Source organism: Salmo salar, chromosome ssa02 (genome assembly GCF_905237065.1).
Source record: "Salmo salar chromosome ssa02, Ssal_v3.1, whole genome shotgun sequence".
Lineage (NCBI taxonomy): Eukaryota > Metazoa > Chordata > Actinopteri > Salmoniformes > Salmonidae > Salmo > Salmo salar.
Genome location: NC_059443.1, coordinates 53,297,857 through 53,316,374, shown reverse-complemented (window position 1 = coordinate 53,316,374; position 18,518 = coordinate 53,297,857). Strand labels below are relative to the sequence as shown.

Genomic DNA, 18,518 nt, shown 5'->3' with positions numbered 1-18,518 from the left:
GAGGTAGCCTGACTGCCATTAGGTACCGAGATGAGATCCTCAGACCCCTTGTGAGACCATATGCTGGTGCGGTTGGCCCTGGGTTCCTCCTAATGCAAGACAATGCTAGACCTCATGTGGCTGGAGTGTGTCAGCAGTTCCTGCAAGAGGAAGGCATTGATGCTATGGATTCGTTCCCCAGACCTGAATCCAATTGAGCACATCTGGGACATCATGTCTCGCTCCATCCACCAACGCCACGTTGCACCACAGACTGTCCAGGAGTTGGCGGATGCTTGTTATTTTAGTGTTCCCTTTTTTTTTTAACAGTATATATATATACAAATTTTATAATTTTATAAATATATATATATCACATGCCAATGATAAAACTGTGGGGGACAAAATACAATTTTAGAATGTGGGTCCCACCGTCCCCAATGAAAGTTGGGCCCCTGATGACAGGTGGATAGGATCGAGCCGCAGCCATGCAATCGCCATTGGCGGTAGAATGACCTTACTGAAGAGCTCAGTGACTTTTAATGTGGCACAGTCATAAGATGCCACCTTTCAAACAAGTCAATTTGTCAAATTTATGCCCTGATAGAGCTTCCCCGGTTAACTGTAAGTGCTGTTATTGTAAAGTGGAGACATCTAGGAACAACAGCGGCTTAGCCGCAAAGTGGTAGGCCACAACCTCATAGAACAGGACCGCTGAAGCGGGTAAAAATCATCTGTCCTCTGTTTTAACACTGACTACCAAGTTCCAAACTGCCTCTGGAAGCAACGTCAGCACAAGAACTGTTCGAGAGCTTCATGAAATGGGGTTCCTGCCCCAATGCGTAGTTCCAACTGTAAAGTTTGGTGGAGGAGGAATCATGGTCTGGGGCTCTTTTTCATGGTTTCGGGCTAGGCCCCTTAGTTCCAGTGACGGGAAATCTTAACGTTACATAATAAATCTAATTATATTTTTCACATGCGCCAAATACAGCCTTACAGTGAAATGCTTACTTACAAGCCTTTAACCAACAATACAGTTTTAAGAAAAAAAAGTGTTAAGTAAAAAATAAAAGTAACAAATAATTAAAGAGCAGCAGTAAAATAACAATAGCGAGGTTGTATACAGGGGGTACCGGTACAGAGTCAATGTGCAGGGGCACCGGTTAGTCAAGGTAATTGAGGTAATATGTACATGTAGGCAGAGTTAAAGTGACTATGAATAGAAAATAAACAGAGAGTAGCAGCAGCATACAAGCCATTTGATTAGCTGTTCAGGAGTCTTATGGCTTGGGGTTAGAAGCTGTTGGGAAGTCTTTTGGACCTAGACTTGGCACTCCGGCACCGCTTGCCGTGCGGTAGCAGAGAGAACAGCCTATGAATGCAATGACATTCTAGACTATTCTGTGCTTTCAACTTTGTGGCAATAGTTTGGGGAAGGCCCTTTCCTGTTTCAGCACGAAAATGCCCCCGTACACAGAACAAGGTCCATACAGAAATGGTTTGTCGAGATCAGTGTGGAAGAACTTGACTGGCCTGCGCAGCACCCTGACCTCAAGCCCATCAAACACCTTTGGGATCAATTGGAACGATGACTGCGAGCCAGGCCTAATCGTCCAACATCAGTGCCCAACCTCACTTATGCTCTTGTGGCTGAATTGGAAGCAGGTCACCGCAGCAATGTTCTAACTTTGTGGAAAGCCTTCCCAGGCTGCTATAGCAGCAAAGGGGGAACAAACTCAATTTTAATGCTCATGCTTTGGAATGAGATGTTCGAAAAGAAGGTGTCCACATACTTTTGGTCATGTAGTGTATGTCATTTAGATATCCACATCAATATTTTTTTGCAATACCGCTAAAGGCTACGTGGAACATGCAACCAGAAAATTAAGTATTTATTTTTGAACACTTGGAGGTGCCCTTTTCCATTGTGTTGTACCGCCTTTTGCATGAAGACCGTAGGTAATATCAAGACATTAATTACATTCAAATTGACGTAACAAATGTTTTGTTGAAAGATTTGGGTATTAAAAGTTGTACCCTTTAGAGGGAAACTTCCAGTTTACATCGTCAAAAGAAATCGTTGTCGGCAGGATTCGAACCTGCGCGGGAAGATCCCAATGGATTTCTAGTCCATCGCCTTAACCACTCGGCCACGACAACTTGATACTGTATACAATAAATTACTACCAATTTAACCCATACCCATGTTAAACCTGCTATCATTTATCGTTTTTAAGACCGTTAGCTATTTTTTGAACGACCGTTCACTTTGCTGGCTGCTTCTATTGAAAATGTAGCTATAACATCGAAATAATTAGACTTCTTCCTGCTGGAGTTAATAAAGCAATGTGCTTGCTTTAAAGAGAAAAGCCATGGCATAGACAAACTACAGAGAGCAGGCACCAGTACACCAGACGTATTAGGCCTGATCTAAATAGGCTACATTTGAGAGCATAAACCATAGACCGTAATTAAACATAATGTAGCTAGACCCTATCATAAGAGAGGGATTTAAAAACCATTGCAGCAACAAAGAGAAAAAAAGAAACAATGTTGCACCACAACTGCGACATTGGTAGGTTATGTCACCATCATCCCATGGTGATGGACCTATTCGGGTGTTCTTCGTTCTGATCCAGAATGTTGAATGACCTCTTCATAATATCCGCTGTGTGCATCAATATTTTTTTAAATAAATGCATACAATTATCCAATGCAATACACAATATATTATGAGTATTTTTTGCCATTAAAATAAGTTTATTGAATAACCCCACTCATTAGCAAAATTACAAATGGAGTGTCTTTGATAATAGCAACAAATCAACTGCCAATACCTACATGATTTAAATGTTGACATATAGTGAACTTCTCCCTAATATGTGCTGTAACTCTGGAACTGACTTAACAACAACTTGGTTTCATGATTCTGATCTTTCCTGTGTCTGACTACATATGCTGGCCTACATTCTGGCTAGAACGACGACGTAAGCTGCAAATTGACAACGCTGTTACATTGTAATAAGTCCATGTTTTCTTGATTTGTATGAATTGACATGACAAGTGAACGTAAATAAACAATCGTGGAGGCATCACGTTTGCATGGATAACACATTTTATGAACTAAATGCGTCTACTGTAGAATAGTAGTCACGTGACCTCCATACAGGGCCTGCTGTCTGTTTTCAGTGGAGGGAGAGATCCGAAGAAAAATGGCGACTGCAGGCGACCTAAAGCGGGACGCCGGCCATTCTATTTGAACTTTCTACTAAAAATTGAGCCCGGGGCTTGGTGGGGCTAATTGAGACTATCGCGACGTTGGTTAGGGTTTCCGAGGGTGCCCGTTTTTTCGGGTTTGCGTGGACTAGTCGCGCGCTAAAATTGAAATAAAAAATAATACATCTGCTACAATGCGAGGGAGAAGAGGAAGGCCGCCTAAACAGGCAGCGGAGATGCAAGAGGTTTCCCCTGGGCCAGTTCGCGGTTCGAGAGGTAGAGGGAGAGGTAGCCGTGGTAGGGGAAGGGGCCGAGGACGTGGCCGCGGACGAGGTTCGGTGGTGGATACCGGTGATACAGAAATTCATCGGAGAGAAAACTACCATTCGTCCAGGGGCCGGGGGAAAGTTGGAGCAGCGACGACATCGCGGGGCAGAGGAAGAGGCAGGGGTTCGAGAGGCGGTCGCGGCAGCAGGGGGAGACCGCCACTGTGCAAGGTGGTCTACGATGACAATAGCGACGAGGAAGAGGATAATATTAGTTTGAGGTCGGAGGAAGACGAACTTTTACACGAGAATCCCTCAGACTACGAAGAGGAGGCCGTGGACAATGAGTCCGATTTTCTGGAAGAATTACCAGAGGAGGATGATGCTAGCTACTGTACAGAGAGCAGCTTTCGGAGCCATGATAGCACGCACGGCAGCACTCCAGGTACGTTTGCTTGCAATTTAGAAGCATTTTTCAAATGCACGCCAAAGTGTTACCGTTTTTATTTAGCACATTTGGTAAGCAAGCTGCATTGTTCAAAATGGAGATTGCACTCATAAACAGGCCTTTGTTTAGGAGCTCCAGTGATCGTTTGCTAGTTCCCGCACAGTGAACACTACTGTCGCCTCGCATGTTTTCTGTTATAAAAAAATCTGCAACTTTCGGCAAAAATTAACACGCATTTGACGATGGGGATTATTGTAAACACGGAATTGTTCATTTGCATAATTGCACTATTTTGCATACAACATTATTTGCCGAGGCGTTAGTTAAAGATAAATATTTAGCTACTTTCCATTCATTAATTTAGCAATACCCGTCAACAAGCATGCCATGCTGCACTATCTGCCTACAAAATTTCACGTTCAGATTTATACCATTTGTTTTATTACTGCGCGTGCGTTTTTGATACTTTGTCGCGTTGCCTTGCACGGCATGAATATACCTTTATACAGTTCCTGTAGTAGATGTAAACAATAAATGCGCAGTTTAATCAACTACTTGTAATTTATCCCCCTCCCTTAAATTAAACCGTTTTTTTCCCTTCAGAAAATCAAGTGTTGCGATATATTTCGCGAGATTGTGGTCAAATCAGGTTGACAAGGACATCATCGCAAGGCCCTTTTGTTTTGAAAAGAGGCGCTCTAATTTCACCTGTTGCAGCTTTAACTCATTATAATATCACGTACTAAATTGTACGGTAACCATAGCAAAGCCAATCTATCAATGTAAACGAGCAAGAGCAAAGGCAAACTCCTTTGAAAAATAATTGTTGAACTGTAAAGTCAATAGTTTTGTTCTTGCATAATGTCTAATCATTCATGTACTTTGGACTTCGCATAGTCAGTTTTCAAGCCATTTATGGAATATTAAGGAACCGTTTTGTAATTCAATGCAGAATTATATTTCCATAAAATGATAGATTTATTGATATGGTATTCATCCTAAAATGTCTTTATATTATTCATAACTTGCCCCACATCTCATAAGCACAGATGTGTACAGCTTAGACAACATTGGTATTTCTTGAATCATAATTCTGTCTCTCCATTGCACCCCAGTGACTGATTAGGCAAATAACCTCCTACCCCAAATAGGCTCGCTTACCATGTGAATATGGCTGAATTGTGCAGAGTGGTTTATGTGCCTTTCATCTGACCTATAATCACACACACTCATTTTTATCACACTGTCACAAATACATGCTTACACATACACACTCTGTGAGACTCTGTGCATAGGGCCTGGGAGGAATGAAGGCAGAGGTTTTTGCTCAGGGGAGAGGTGCTTGTTGGTCATTTTAATGTCACCTCGTCTATGTCTACACCCTGTCTAATGTTTGAAATCTAATTTCAAACTACAGTATGTTAGTTGTTATACCTAACTACTCCAGCTGATATCAGAGGGTGTGGATCCATGTTTCAGATTCTGAACTTGATCAGGGCCCATATTCATAAAAAGTGCTGATCTAGGATCAGTTTAGCCTTTTCGATCATAATGAATAAGATTACATGGACAGGGGGAGCTGACCCTAGATCAGCACCCAATGAGTGAAGGAAGGCCAAATTCTCCACTGCACGGGGTATACTCAAGTACCAGGTGCTAAGGTTGGCTTATTTACATTTTTAAGACTTGATTTTAAAAAAAATGTACTGAGTAAATCTAAAGTTCTCTTTCCAAAGGGAGAAATTCTGTTTATAGAAGAGATTCAGAGTTGATATACACCGTGGGATTTATGGAAGGGTAAAAAAATACAAGTTGGTTATAACCAATAGGCTATACTTAAAAGTTGATACAAGGAAAGTAATGCACACATTCACAGAGCTGTTATCAATCAATAAACAGTAACAAAATAGTTACACACTCAAATGTGTTGAATAAGAAGCCCTGCCTGTTTCATAGAAACATTGACAGCCGTTATGGTTGATGGAAATTGTGCTGCCTGCTTTGGCTCATTCGGTATGGATCTAGCTTTGTCTTTGTTTCTTCACCGGTCTTGTTGTGTTCCTCAGTCCAGCACTCAGTATTGAAGGGCCTTTTTTTCTTGACCCCATTTTATGTCTCTTGATTGATTTGAATTCTTTACATAATTTATATCTCTCTCTCTCCATCCCTCTCTGTCTCAGGCCGGAGGGGCAGACGCCCGCACCGGCCCCGCTCGCCCATCTTCGAGGCCAAGGAGGTGCCCCCCCTGGAGCTGCCCAAGTCCTCAGAGGACCTTTTGGTGCCGGCCAATCAGCTCCTCAACATCTCGGCCGTCTATGAGGTGCTGCGCAACTTCGGCTCGGTCCTGCGCCTCTCGCCGTTCCGGTTTGAGGACTTTTGTGCGGCGCTGGCGGGCCAGGAGCAGTGCACCCTGCTGGCTGAGACACACACCGCCCTACTCAAGGCCATCCTGCGCGAGGAGGACACGTCCAACACCACGTTCGGTCCTGCTGACCTCAAGGACAGCGTCAACTCTACGCTCTACTTCATCGACGGCATGACCTGGCCCGAGATAGTGCGCGCCTACTGCGAGAGTGACCCTGAGTACCGCCAGGTGCTCCCTTTACTGGAGGGCGAGGAGTACCCCTACGAGCCCCTCGAGAGCAAAATTAAGGTCCTTCAATTCCTCGTGGACCAGTTCCTGGCCACTAACCTGGCTAGAGAAGAGTTGATGTCGGAGGGGGTGGTGGCGTATGACGACCACTGCAGAGTGTGCCACCGGCTGGGGGACCTCCTCTGCTGTGAGACGTGCTCGGCCGTCTACCACCTGGAGTGCGTGAAGCCGCCGCTGGTGGAGGTACCCGAGGACGAGTGGCAGTGCGAGGTGTGCGTGGCACACAAGGTGCCCGGCGTGGTGGACTGTGTGACGGAGGCGCAGAAGAGCCGGCCATACATCCGCCAGCTGCCAATCGGCTATGACCGTCACCGCCGCAAGTACTGGTTCCTGGACCGCCGCATCGTGGTGTAAGTAGACAACGACAAACAGACGTTCACTCACTCCAAAATTATACTCAACAAAAATAGAAACGCAACATGCAAGAATTTTACTGAGTTACAGTTCATATAAGGAAATCAGGCAATTTAAATAAATTCATTAGGCCCTAATCTATTGATTTCAAAATGAGTTTTTCCCCACAAAAGGGCTTTGTTACAGACAGAAATCCTCCTCAGTATCATCAGCTGTCCGGATGGCTGGTCTCAGACGATCCCACTGGTGAAGAAGCCAGATGTGGAGGTCCTGGGCTGGTGTGGTTACAATGATCTGAGGTTGTGAGGCCGGTTGGACATACTGCCAAATTCTCTAAAATGACTTTGGAGGTGGCTTATGGTAGAGAAATTAACATTAAATTCTCTGTCAACAGCTCTGGGGGACATTCCTGTAGTTAGCATGACAATTGCACACTCCCTCAAAACTGGAGACCTCTGTTGCATTGTGTTGTGTGACACAACTTCACATTTTTGAGGCCTTTTTATTGTTCCCAGCACAAGGTGCACCGGTGTAATTACCATGCTGTTTAATCAGCTTCTTGATATGCCACACCTGTCAGGTGGATGATTATCTTGGCAAAGGAGAAATGCTCACTAATAGGGATATAACAAATTTGTGCACAACATTTGATAGAAATAAGATATTTGTGGGTATGGAACATTTGAGATCTTTTATTTCACCTCATGAAACTAACACTTCACGTGGGAGATTTCCTTCCCGGTTTCAACTGTACCGGGCAAATGGCAGACAGTGTGTATGTTTCAGCATGATACTGCACGGCCCCGTGTCGCAAGTATCTGTACACAATTCCTGGAAGCTGAAAATGTCCCAGCCTGCATACTCACTGGACATGTCACCCATTTGAGCATGTTTGGGATACTCTGGATCGATGTGTGTTCCAGTTCCCACCAATATCCATTAACTTGGTACAGCCATTGAAGAGGAGTGGTGATCACACCAGATACTGACTGGCTTTCTGATCCACGCTCCTACCTTTTTTTGAAGGTATCTGTGACAAACAGATGCATGTCTGTATTCACAGTCATGTGACAACTATAGATTAGGGCCCCGAGAGGAATCTCTTTGACAGTTCTATAGGGCCTTTCAATTGACTGATTTTCTTATGAACTGTAACTCAGTAAAATCGTAGAAATTGTTGCATGTTGCATTTATATCTTTGTTCAGTGGAATAAATAGTTATTACAATTTCCTATTCTACCTGGCAGATAATTATGTCTGTTCTAGACAATACATTAATATCTGAATATTCTGTAATGTTATCTCTCCATGGACATCCCTTCTCAAGCAGTTGATTAGTTTGATCAGGTGTGATAGGACCAAAATATGCAATTGCTACGGGCCTTGGAGGAACGGATTGGGAAACACGGGGTTATGTGGAGGGATGGGATGATGGGCTAGAGCTGTTGTCTCACCTGTGGCTGTTGTGCAGGACTGGGCCTGGTCTATAATGTCCCTGCCTACCGACGCCTTCTCAGTCTTTGAAAGGATGCTGTTGTGTAAACTGTTTGCTGTCCTGACACTAGGAGGAACATAAAAACCGTTGTCATCACACTGTAAAATGAAGACCGCGATACTAAACGGAGTATAGTGTCCGAACTCCTTTTTAAACGGAAAGGATGAGTGTTGAAGGCAACTGCTAATGGCTGCCCCGGTCTTTCTATTGAAAGGTCCTTTGGAGGAAGAATGTGGGGCCTATATTTGACACTTTTATCTAAACCAGTGTTTCCTAGGTAGCCTAGCTGTTAGAGGGTTGGGCCAGTAACTGAAGTGTCCCTGGTTTGAATACCCGAGCCGACAAGGTGAAAAATCTGTCTGTGCCCTTGAGCAAGGCACTTAACCCTAATTTGCTCCAGGGGTGACGTACTACTATGGTTGACCCTTTACCTGGTCCTGGGGACATTTTTAGTTTTTGGCCTTGCGCTACACAGCTGATTCAAAGGATCACCTCATCAAGCTTTGAGGATTTCAATCAGGTGTGTAGGCCAAAACAAAAATGTGCACCACTTTGGGTCCCCTGGAACAGAGTTAAGAAACATTGATCTAAACGTGATTTACACATTTTTACAGATTGGTGTTTACCTTCTGGGTATCTCAGCCTGTCGAACCTCCAACAGTGCTCTTAGGTCAGCTACAGGATGAAGACATTTTTGGGGAGAAGACATGCAACTTCTATGAGACATGCTACATGTATAATGGCAACATTTGGCAGTGCTGACAAAGATTGGGCCAGGATCGATTTGCCATTCTACCCTATAGGCAAGCAACGGGGACTTGAATTTGATGGACACTGCTGATGGGAGCCAGTGGACAGTGTGAAGGAGTTTTTTTATACAGTCTGGTAGGGGACCACAATGGAGTTGTTAACTGTGACAGAGATCTTGGAGCAGGCAGGCCTTTCCAGGGAGGAAGAGCAGCTTCTCCTGTCATTGTTGAGCTTGAGGTGGTGGGTTAGCATCCAATAACTCTGTGTGATTGGGAAAGTCTCAGCAACACTTAAGTCAGGTCCCAAATCGCTCCCTACCTCTCCCCTTGGCCCTAACCATTTGTTTCTGCAGACCAATAACGTGTGCAATCCATCATTGCACTGCTTATAGTCTACCTGCCCAGACCCTACAGGTCTGCAAACATGAAGAGGTTAGGGCCATGGGGGACGGAGCGATTTAGGACTGGCTTTACAAAGCATTTAGTTCTAACTTTCTTGCCTGGTCTTTGAGATGTCTTGGGTTTTTAATCCAGTGGACAATGACATAATATACATTGCTCTGACATAACCATAAAGTACATGTTAGGACTAGTACCACAGAATATGTTGACATGTAGTAAATGAGCAGCCAATTGGTAGAGATGATCTTTAGCTGACCAGCCATCCTGCCTTGTGTAGGAGTCCTGGAGGTATTGCTATAAGCTGGCTACAAGGCTCAAAGGTGTCTCCATTTTAGCATATCTCCCACTGACAAATGTAGCTGGTTAGCTAGCTAGGATCATTCTATTAGCTTAGCTAACATTGCATTAATGAAATAAGCATTTGTTAGCCAACTAGCTAGCTAGCAAGTTAGGTTGAAAGAGTTGTTTATATGTGGGCTAAAAACAAGCTTTTACATTCGTTCATTTAGCTATACAAGCAAGCTAAAACTGCACACCTCTGAGAAGAAGCCATGTCGACCAGCCGAGAGCATATTATGCTAGCTAGCTAGCTGATTCAAGGGTGAGGGAGGGTAAGCCGAGAGACATTCGCACAAGCGCAGCCATCTACACAGGAGTGTTCGCAACTAGCTAACAGGCTTGCGGCTAATGCAGCAATCGCTATGCTAATGCTGAAACAGCTCTTGCCATTCCACCATGTTGCTAAAGTTACACAACACTAGCTAGCTAGCCAGCCCTGACAGAAGCGCCAAACAATCAGTAATATAAACTCAGCAACTACAAAAAACATCCTCTCACTGTGAACTGCGTTTATTTTCAGCAAATTTAACATGTGTAAATATTTGTATGAACTTAACAAGATTCAACAACTGAGACATAAACTGAACAAGTTCCACAGACATGTGACTAACAGAAATTGAATAATGTGTCCCTGAACAAAGGGCGGGTCAAAATCAAAAGTAACAGTCAGTATCTGTGTGGCCACCAGCTACGTTAAGTACTGCAGTGCATCTCCTCCTCATGGACTGCACCAGATTTGCCTGTTCTTGCTGTGAGATGTTACCCCACTCTTCCACCAAGGCACCTGTAAGGTCCCGGACATTTCTGGGGGGAATGTCCCAAGCCCTCACCCTCCTATCAAACAGGTCCTAGACGTGCTCAATGGGATTGAGATCCGGGCTCTTCGCTGGCCATGGCAGAACACTGACATTCCTTTCTGGCAGGAAATCACGCACAGAACGAGCACTATGGCTGGTGGCATTGCCATGCTGGAGGGTCATGTTAGGAGGAGCCTGCAGGAAGGGTACCACATGAGAGAGGAGGATGTCTTCCCTGTAACGCACAGCATTGAGACTGCCTGCAATGACGACAAGCTCAGTCCGATGATGCTGTGACACACCGCCCCAGACCATGACGGACCCTCCACCTCCAAATCGATCCCGCTCCAGAGTACAGGCCTCTGTGTAACGCTCATTCCTTCGACGATAAACGCGAATCCGACCATCACCCCTGGTGAGACAAAACCGCAACTCGTCAGCGAAGAGCACTTTTTGCCAGTCCTGTCTGGTCCAGCAACGGTGGGTTTGTGCCCATAGGCGACGTTGTTGCCGGTGATGTCTGCCTTACAACAGGCCTACAAGCCCTCAGTCCAGCGTCTCACAGCCTATTGCGGACAGTCTGAGCACTGATGGAGGGATTGTGTGTTCATGGTGTAACTCGGGCAGTTGTTGTTGCTATCCTGTACCTGTCCCGCAGGTGTGATGTTCGGATGTACCAATCCTGTGCAGGTGTTGTTACACGTGGTCTGCAACTGCGAGGACGATCAGCTGTCCGTCCCGTCTCCCTGTAGCGCTGTCTTAGGTGTCTCACAGTACGGACATTGCAATTTATTGCCCTGGCCACATCTGCAGTCCTCAGGCCTCCTTGCAGCATGCCTAAGGCACGTTCACGCAGATGAGCAGGGACCCTGGGCATCTTTCTTTTGGTGTTTTTCAGAGTCAGTAGAAAGGCCTATTTAGTGTCCTAAGTTTTCATAACTGTGACCTTAATTGCCTACTGTCTGGAAGCTGTTAGTGTCTTAACAACCGTTCCACAGGTGCATGTTCATTATTGTTGTTACAGTGTCAATTTCAATCAGGCACCGACGTTATCCACCTAAGAAACATGGATAACCCTGAATCAAAATTTAAGCAGAAGCGTGAGCAATTGAGCAACCCGCGATCATGTTCAAGCTGTGAGCTTTGTTTACATGACAGATGGCAATTATTGATTTTATTGAAACGTTTACATTAATATTTTAGTCATTTAGCAGACGCTTTCATCCAGAGCGACTTACATCACTTGTTTAGCTTCTCTGGTAAGGTATAGAAAGGCCAATGCCTCACTTGTTTGAAGGATAAGGACAATGTCAACACACAAATGTTAGTAAGCGATAGCATATAAGCCAGCTATTAAGCACTAGCCACAGATGGTGTGTTAGCAGACTCCTTTAACCTGAGAGGAGAGTGCCACACACTCATGTACACACACACACACCTACACCTGAACAGAGGGATTCGGGGATAGCCTTCACTGTCTCATCCCACTCAAGAAAGTGGCTTTCACCGGATGCAGTGTAATCGATCTTCACCATCCCCATGGAGAGAGAGAGAGAATGTGTGTGTCTCGAGTGGGTGGTTGCATCCTGAGAGGATGCTGACTAGATTGTTGGAATACTGCCTAAGGCTAGTGAGACCCAGGCCTAGACCGTGCTGTGCACAAAGCTGTCAAATGTGTCACTTTGTTGATATTTGATGTGGGCCTATGTCTTATGCATGCCTGGAGCACTCAAAGGTCTTACAACTTTCATTTCCCTATAATCATGTTTTCCTTGATTGCAGCTAAGTCGATGTTAAAACTTAAAGCGCAATTCCACCACTTCTCAACCTCATTTTCATTGTCTCCAGCACAATACCAGTGTCTACATACAGTGTATGTGAAAACTGCGCATTTCTACGCTCTACCCGATGACGTAATCAAAAGATTAAACTTTTTACAAACGGTGATTTTCTAACACTATGAGATTCACGGTGACGTGGAGCAAGAAAATAGCTTCCCTCTGGCTAGAAACCCGTTGCAGGTTTTGAAAATCAGTTTTTCTTACTTTTAATCCTACCCCAGAGAAGCATTTTTTTAGGACCTTTCTTCTTATCTTTGCAACCACAGATCATAGAAACATGCCGTTTTCACATATCTAGACACCGGTATGGTGCTGGAGATAATGAATATTAGTTTGTAAAGTGGCGGAATGGCCCTTTTTAAGGAGAACTGGCACTATAGAAGACACGTGTATTAAATAGTTGTCAGTACTATGTCCTTATAATGGACAATTTACAATAGAAGGTGTCTGCTTAAATGTTCTTCATTCTAAATCAATTAATCAAAGACATCGAACTTTCTCCATCCTGTCTTTTTCTCTTATTCTATCCCTCTGTCTCCCTACTCTCATGTTCTCTCTTTCCCTGTCCCCTCCATCTCCCTCTTATCTCTCTCCCCTCCTCTTTTTCTCTCCACAATCCTCCACCCCTGTCTCGCTCACTTCCTCCACGCCAGTGAGGAGGACGGCGAGCAGGAGGACAAGACCATCTGGTACTACAGCACCAAGGTGCAGCTGGCTGAGCTGATCGACTGCCTGGACAAGGGCTACTGGGAGGCCCACCTGTACGCCACGCTGGAGGAGATCAGGGACGAGGTGCACACGCACATGGACATCACCGAGGAGCTCACCAACAAGGCCCGCGGCGTCAACAAGTGCTTCCTCACCGCCGCCAACGGTAAGAGATGTGGACACATTCAGATAGGGCACGTTTGTTCATCATAACCGATATCTATCTGACATGTAGAATACAGATCTCTATTAAGGACATTTCTGCAACGTTTACCTACTGAACGAGGCCTAGGGTGTGCACACACACACACAGGTTTTGGGATTTTTTTCATATTTTGTTCTAGGACTGGTATTGTCATTTCAGAAGAATGTTTTAGCAGTTGTTTGCGTAGTTATTTATTATTAAACTACCGGTATGACACACTGACAACTTGCCTATTGAATGCAGCTCTCTGTACGCTGTTCGATAACTAACTTATAAATGCCCTATCATAGTACACATCCTATTGTTTCCTTCTTTTTGAAGTCTATCCTTGTGTTACTATCATTGGAAGGGTGAAAGCTTTGCATTGAATCTATTGAGACCCCAGGGAATTTTGAGCACAGTTTGGTAGGCTAAAGCTGTTATGTATTTGTTTTCCCATTGTAAAGTAAGTTTGGGCTTTTTCTTCAAATAAGACAGTTTTGTGTGTGTCCTAAATGGCACCCTATTCCCTATGTAGTGCACTACTTTTGACCAGGCCCCATAGGACTCTGGTCAAAAGAAGTGCACTAGAAAGAGAATGGGGTGCCATTTGGGATGCACACTTAGTCAAGAGCGGGTACTTCCAGTAAGGAGTGTTTGACTCTGACAAATAAAATCAATGATTAGTTGTTTGGCTGTTTCCTTCAGTCATTGGTTGTTCTGGCTGTTTCCTTCAGTCATTGGTTGTTCTGGCTGTTTCCTTCAGTCATTGGTTGTTCTGGCTGTTTCCTTCAGTCATTGGTTGTTCTGGCTGTTTCCATCAGTCATTGGTTGTTTGGCTGTTTCCATCAGTCATTGGTTGTTCTGGCTGTTTTCATCAGTCATTGGTTGTTCTGGCTGTTTCCATCAGTCATTGGTTGTTCTGGCTGTTTCCATCAGTCATTGGTTGTTCTGGCTGTTTCCATCAGTCATTGGTTGTTCTGGCTGTTTCCATCAGTCATTGGTTGTTCTGGCTGTTTCCATCAGTCATTGGTTGTTCTGGCTGTTTCCATCAGTCATTGGTTGTTCTGGCTGTTTCCATCAGTCATTGGTTGTTCTGGCTGTTTTCATCAGTCATTGGTTGTTCTGGCTGTTTCCATCAGTCATTGGTTGTTCTGGCTGTTTCCATCAGTCATTGGTTGTTCTGGCTGTTTCCATCAGTCATTGGTTGTTCTGGCTGTTTCCATCAGTCATTGGTTGTTCTGGCTGTTTCCATCAGTCATTGGTTGTTCTGGCTGTTTCCATCAGTCATTGGTTGTTCTGGCTGTTTCCATCAGTCATTGGTTGTTCTGGCTGTTTCCATCAGTCATTGGTTGTTCTGGCTGTTTCCATCAGTCATTGGTTGTTCTGGCTGTTTCCATCAGTCATTGGTTGTTCTGGCTGTTTCCATCAGTCATTGGTTGTTTGGCTGTTTTCATCAGTCATTGGTTGTTTGGCTGTTTCCATCAGTCATTGGTTGTTTGGCTGTTTCCATCAGTCATTGGTTGTTCTGGCTGTTTTCATCAGTCATTGGTTGTTTGGCTGTTTCCATCAGTCATTGGTTGTTCTGGCTGTTTTCATCAGTCATTGGTTGTTTGGCTGTTTCCATCAGTCATTGGTTTTGCCTCTTGACAATGCTCAGTGGTTTGGAGAGAACTTCTAGTCTACTACTCGATTCCTCTTTCAGTTATTCTCCTATGGTGAATGAATGGTGTTAAAGAGATGAGCAAACACTTACTCTGGGTGTGTCCCAAAATGGAAAATGTAGTGCACTACTTTTGACCAGGGCCCATAGGGTGCCTTTTGGGACGCACTACTCTCTGTCTCTTGATGTTTGTGATATTCATCATTGGCATCATTTCCTCTGTTTGGTTGGTTCCAACGAGGCTGCCGATTTGCCTCATACCCACGGCTGCACCTCACAATGTTGTCGGTCTCTGAGTTGGTAACGTGAGGGCACTGATCAGCACGGCAGCATACACACACGCACACACACATTTCAGATCCATGGTATTGGGTGTGTGTGTATGGGTTTTACAGTTATGACTCATGCAAGTCGTGCACATTAGCATTTTGTGTGCGTGTGTGTGTCTGCACGTTTGCATATGTTAGGAGGGATGTGCACATGCACATCATGTAAGGCTATAGATATAGTAGTCCATGTATGGTAGTGTTGTTGGTCATTTTTTAGTTTTTTAAACAACTAATTGACCATGTCAGTTCAATTATTTGAATTCTATTTCGTTCAGTTGTTTTCTGTGAGCTCAATGTGCACATGTAAGGTTGTGTATTTATTTTCTTAGTCAACCTTGTGTTCTGTTTCGTTGTGTTCTTGAAGGTAGCCCTGTCTTTCATTTTTGTTCATTGATTTCACCTGTGTTAGTTACTCACCTGGTCTCATCAGCTCCTTATTTAGTTCAGTTCATTCTGTTTGTGCCTTTGTGAGGTATTGTTCGTATTGACTCTACTGAGCCTTTTCCTGGCTCGTTTGTGAGAACCAGTTATAGGCTTCAGTCCTAGTTTTGAGTCACCTGCCTGTTTGCCTACCTGTGTATGACCACTGCCTACCTGTGTATGACCACTGCCTGCCTGTGTATGACCACCTGCTGCCTGTGTATGACCACTGCCTGCCTGTGTATGACCACTGCCTGCCTGTGTATGACCACTGCCTGCCTGTGTATGACCACTGCCTGCCTGTGTATGACCACTGCCTGCCTGTGTATGACCACTGCCTGCCTGTGTATGACCACTGCCTGCCTGTGTATGACCACTGCCTGCCTGTGTATGACCACCTGCTGCCTGTGTATGACCACCTGCTGCCTGTGTATGACCACCTGCTGCCTGTGTATGACCACCTGCTGCCTGTGTATGACCACCTGCTGCCTGTGTATGACCACCTGCTGCCTGTGTATGACCACCTGCTGCCTGTGTATGACCACCTGCTGCCTGTGTATGACCACCTGCTGCCTGTGTATGACCACCTGCTGCCTGTGTATGACCACCTGCTGCCTGTGTATGACCACCTGCTGCCTGTGTATGACCACTGCCTACCTGTGACCATAATTCCTGTCTTCTGCGACGGCGAAATCAACACCTGCCTCGCTCTGCGCGTGAATCTACACCTTTTTCTCCCTGAGTATTCATTACAGCACATTGTGCTGCAGTTTCTCCAGAGATAAATCACATCATGCCCGAACTGTGCGCTGTAGTAGGGAGTTGTAGTTTCCAACAGGCCAATGTTCTACATAGTTTAGCGCAGAAAAAAATTATAATTAACTACGTTGACCATAATCCATTGCACTACTACTTCTGTCCGGTCTGTTTCTTTTACCCGTGCTACGGAGAGACGGAAGAATGCACAATCAAGAGGGGATACATAGAGAGGAGTTTCTTCAAGGTATCTCTACCTGAAAATACATGATCTAAGTGATTGATAGTTGGTATTCAGCAGTCATAAAAGTATGCCTTATTTACTTTGAAGAACTATTAAAATAATGATTTTGTCAGGTATAGGTAGCAGCTTTATAGAGATGAGATGATGACTTTGAATTAAATAATACATTTGTCAAATAAAACAAATGTAATCTACACACCAACTGAAATATTTTATTAAAGTAAAGTAATGTGAACAAAGAATGGTTAATAAGTGATGGGCAGTCACTACCAATGTGGGACTTTTATTCATTGTTTAATTCTCTGTTGTTACACAATTCAACCCACATAGTGCATTTAATGTTTAAAAAAATAATTGAAACCGAAATTAAAATCGTAATTATTTTTTGATAATCGAACCGACACGACCTCAAAAAGCACTAATGTATGTGACTATCATACCGCTATCCATCTCCCCTGCTTCTGTCAGATTATCATTGTGGATTTACCCTGCCTTCCCAAAGCAAAATCCTAAATATTTCCACACCTCTCATATTTGGGTAAGTAGGCCCTAATCAGTGGGGCAGTGGCAGGTTGGCTGGCTGGTTGTGTTTAAGTGCCTCTATCTCCTCCTGTGCTGGCTTGTCCTGGCTGTAGGCTCTGGGGGCTGTGGCACTGCTCCAGCAGGCTTCACTGGGAGGAGGTCCAAGATGGCAGGACTGAATGCCTCTGAGGCAGAGAGAGAGGGAGAGATGGTCAGATAGAGAGTCATTGGTGGGTGGGGGGGGTTGAGGAACAGTGGAAGAATATGGAGGCAAAAGGTCAAAAAGGGGGAGGAGAGATAAAGGTGACAAAGAAAGAGAGGGAGCTGGAAGACGAGGAGGGACATGGCTGTGCTGGGTGTCCTCCTGTCTTCTATACGTAGCTAAGTTAGCCAAGACAGTCCAGCTGAGCCAAAGGTCCCTGGTTCTGAGAGTGTGAGGGGCTCCATTGTCTAACACCAGAGAGCCTGCCAATGACTCCTCCTCTGCCCCCTCCCCCTCTATCTATCTCTCTCTTTATCCTGCTCTCTCTCTTTCTCTCTCTCTACCCCTATTTCTCTCATATCTCCTTCTTCCTCCCCCCCTAAGTGAATACTACTCAGGCATGTTGAAGGGCCATAGGAACCAGTACCCATTCCATGACATAACTTTACTCTCCAGTCCCAGTTTGGCTGGGCTCCTAACTGTTTCCTCCTCTCCTTCATGACAACTGATCTGATTTAAAGAACAAATGGGATGGTTGAATGTGAAAGGGTGTTAAGGCTATCCAATCCTTTTACCTGTAATTGGTCTCGAGGTGACAACAATAATAGGCTATGTATGCTATGTATGCTATTGCTGAGTCTTTTTAGATTGGGACTTGTATCTGTAGTCTGGTCCTAGATCTGTTTATGTTTGACATGGCAATAACCGTAGGACTTTGTTGTAGAGTATATACAGATGTGGGACCAGGCTATTGTAACTGTACAATTGTGATGGACTCGGATACAGACTGAGATCCAGTTCTCTGTTGGTGTGCCTCCCATTGAGAATGAATGGTTTGAAATCTCACCAGTGAGTCTACTTACGACCCGCTCCTGCACACACACTGTGGAAATCACATTATGTCTGAAAGAGTCTTTTACACACTTTGTCTACGTGCGTGTGAGAGAGAAA

The 18,518-nt window shown here is 44.6% G+C and overlaps 1 protein-coding gene and 1 non-coding gene across 2 annotated transcripts in view; one reads left to right on the top strand and one right to left on the bottom strand.

The window, feature by feature from the left end:
* Nucleotides 1-2,057: 2,057 nt before the first annotated feature.
* On the bottom strand, nucleotides 2,058-2,139 carry trnas-aga (transfer RNA serine (anticodon AGA)). The gene has a single exon. It is a non-coding gene; the product is annotated as a tRNA-Ser (tRNA).
* Nucleotides 2,140-3,042: 903 nt separating this feature from the next.
* LOC106585727 (nucleosome-remodeling factor subunit BPTF) overlaps nucleotides 3,043-18,518 on the top strand; it is a 51,254-nt gene continuing 35,778 nt past the window's right edge. The window contains exons 1-3 of the mRNA XM_045713258.1: nucleotides 3,043-3,906; nucleotides 6,090-6,912; nucleotides 13,193-13,413. Of these exons, the coding sequence (XP_045569214.1) occupies nucleotides 3,390-3,906; nucleotides 6,090-6,912; nucleotides 13,193-13,413 (1,561 nt within the window). The 5' untranslated portion in view covers nucleotides 3,043-3,389. The remainder of the gene's footprint in view (nucleotides 3,907-6,089; nucleotides 6,913-13,192; nucleotides 13,414-18,518) is intronic.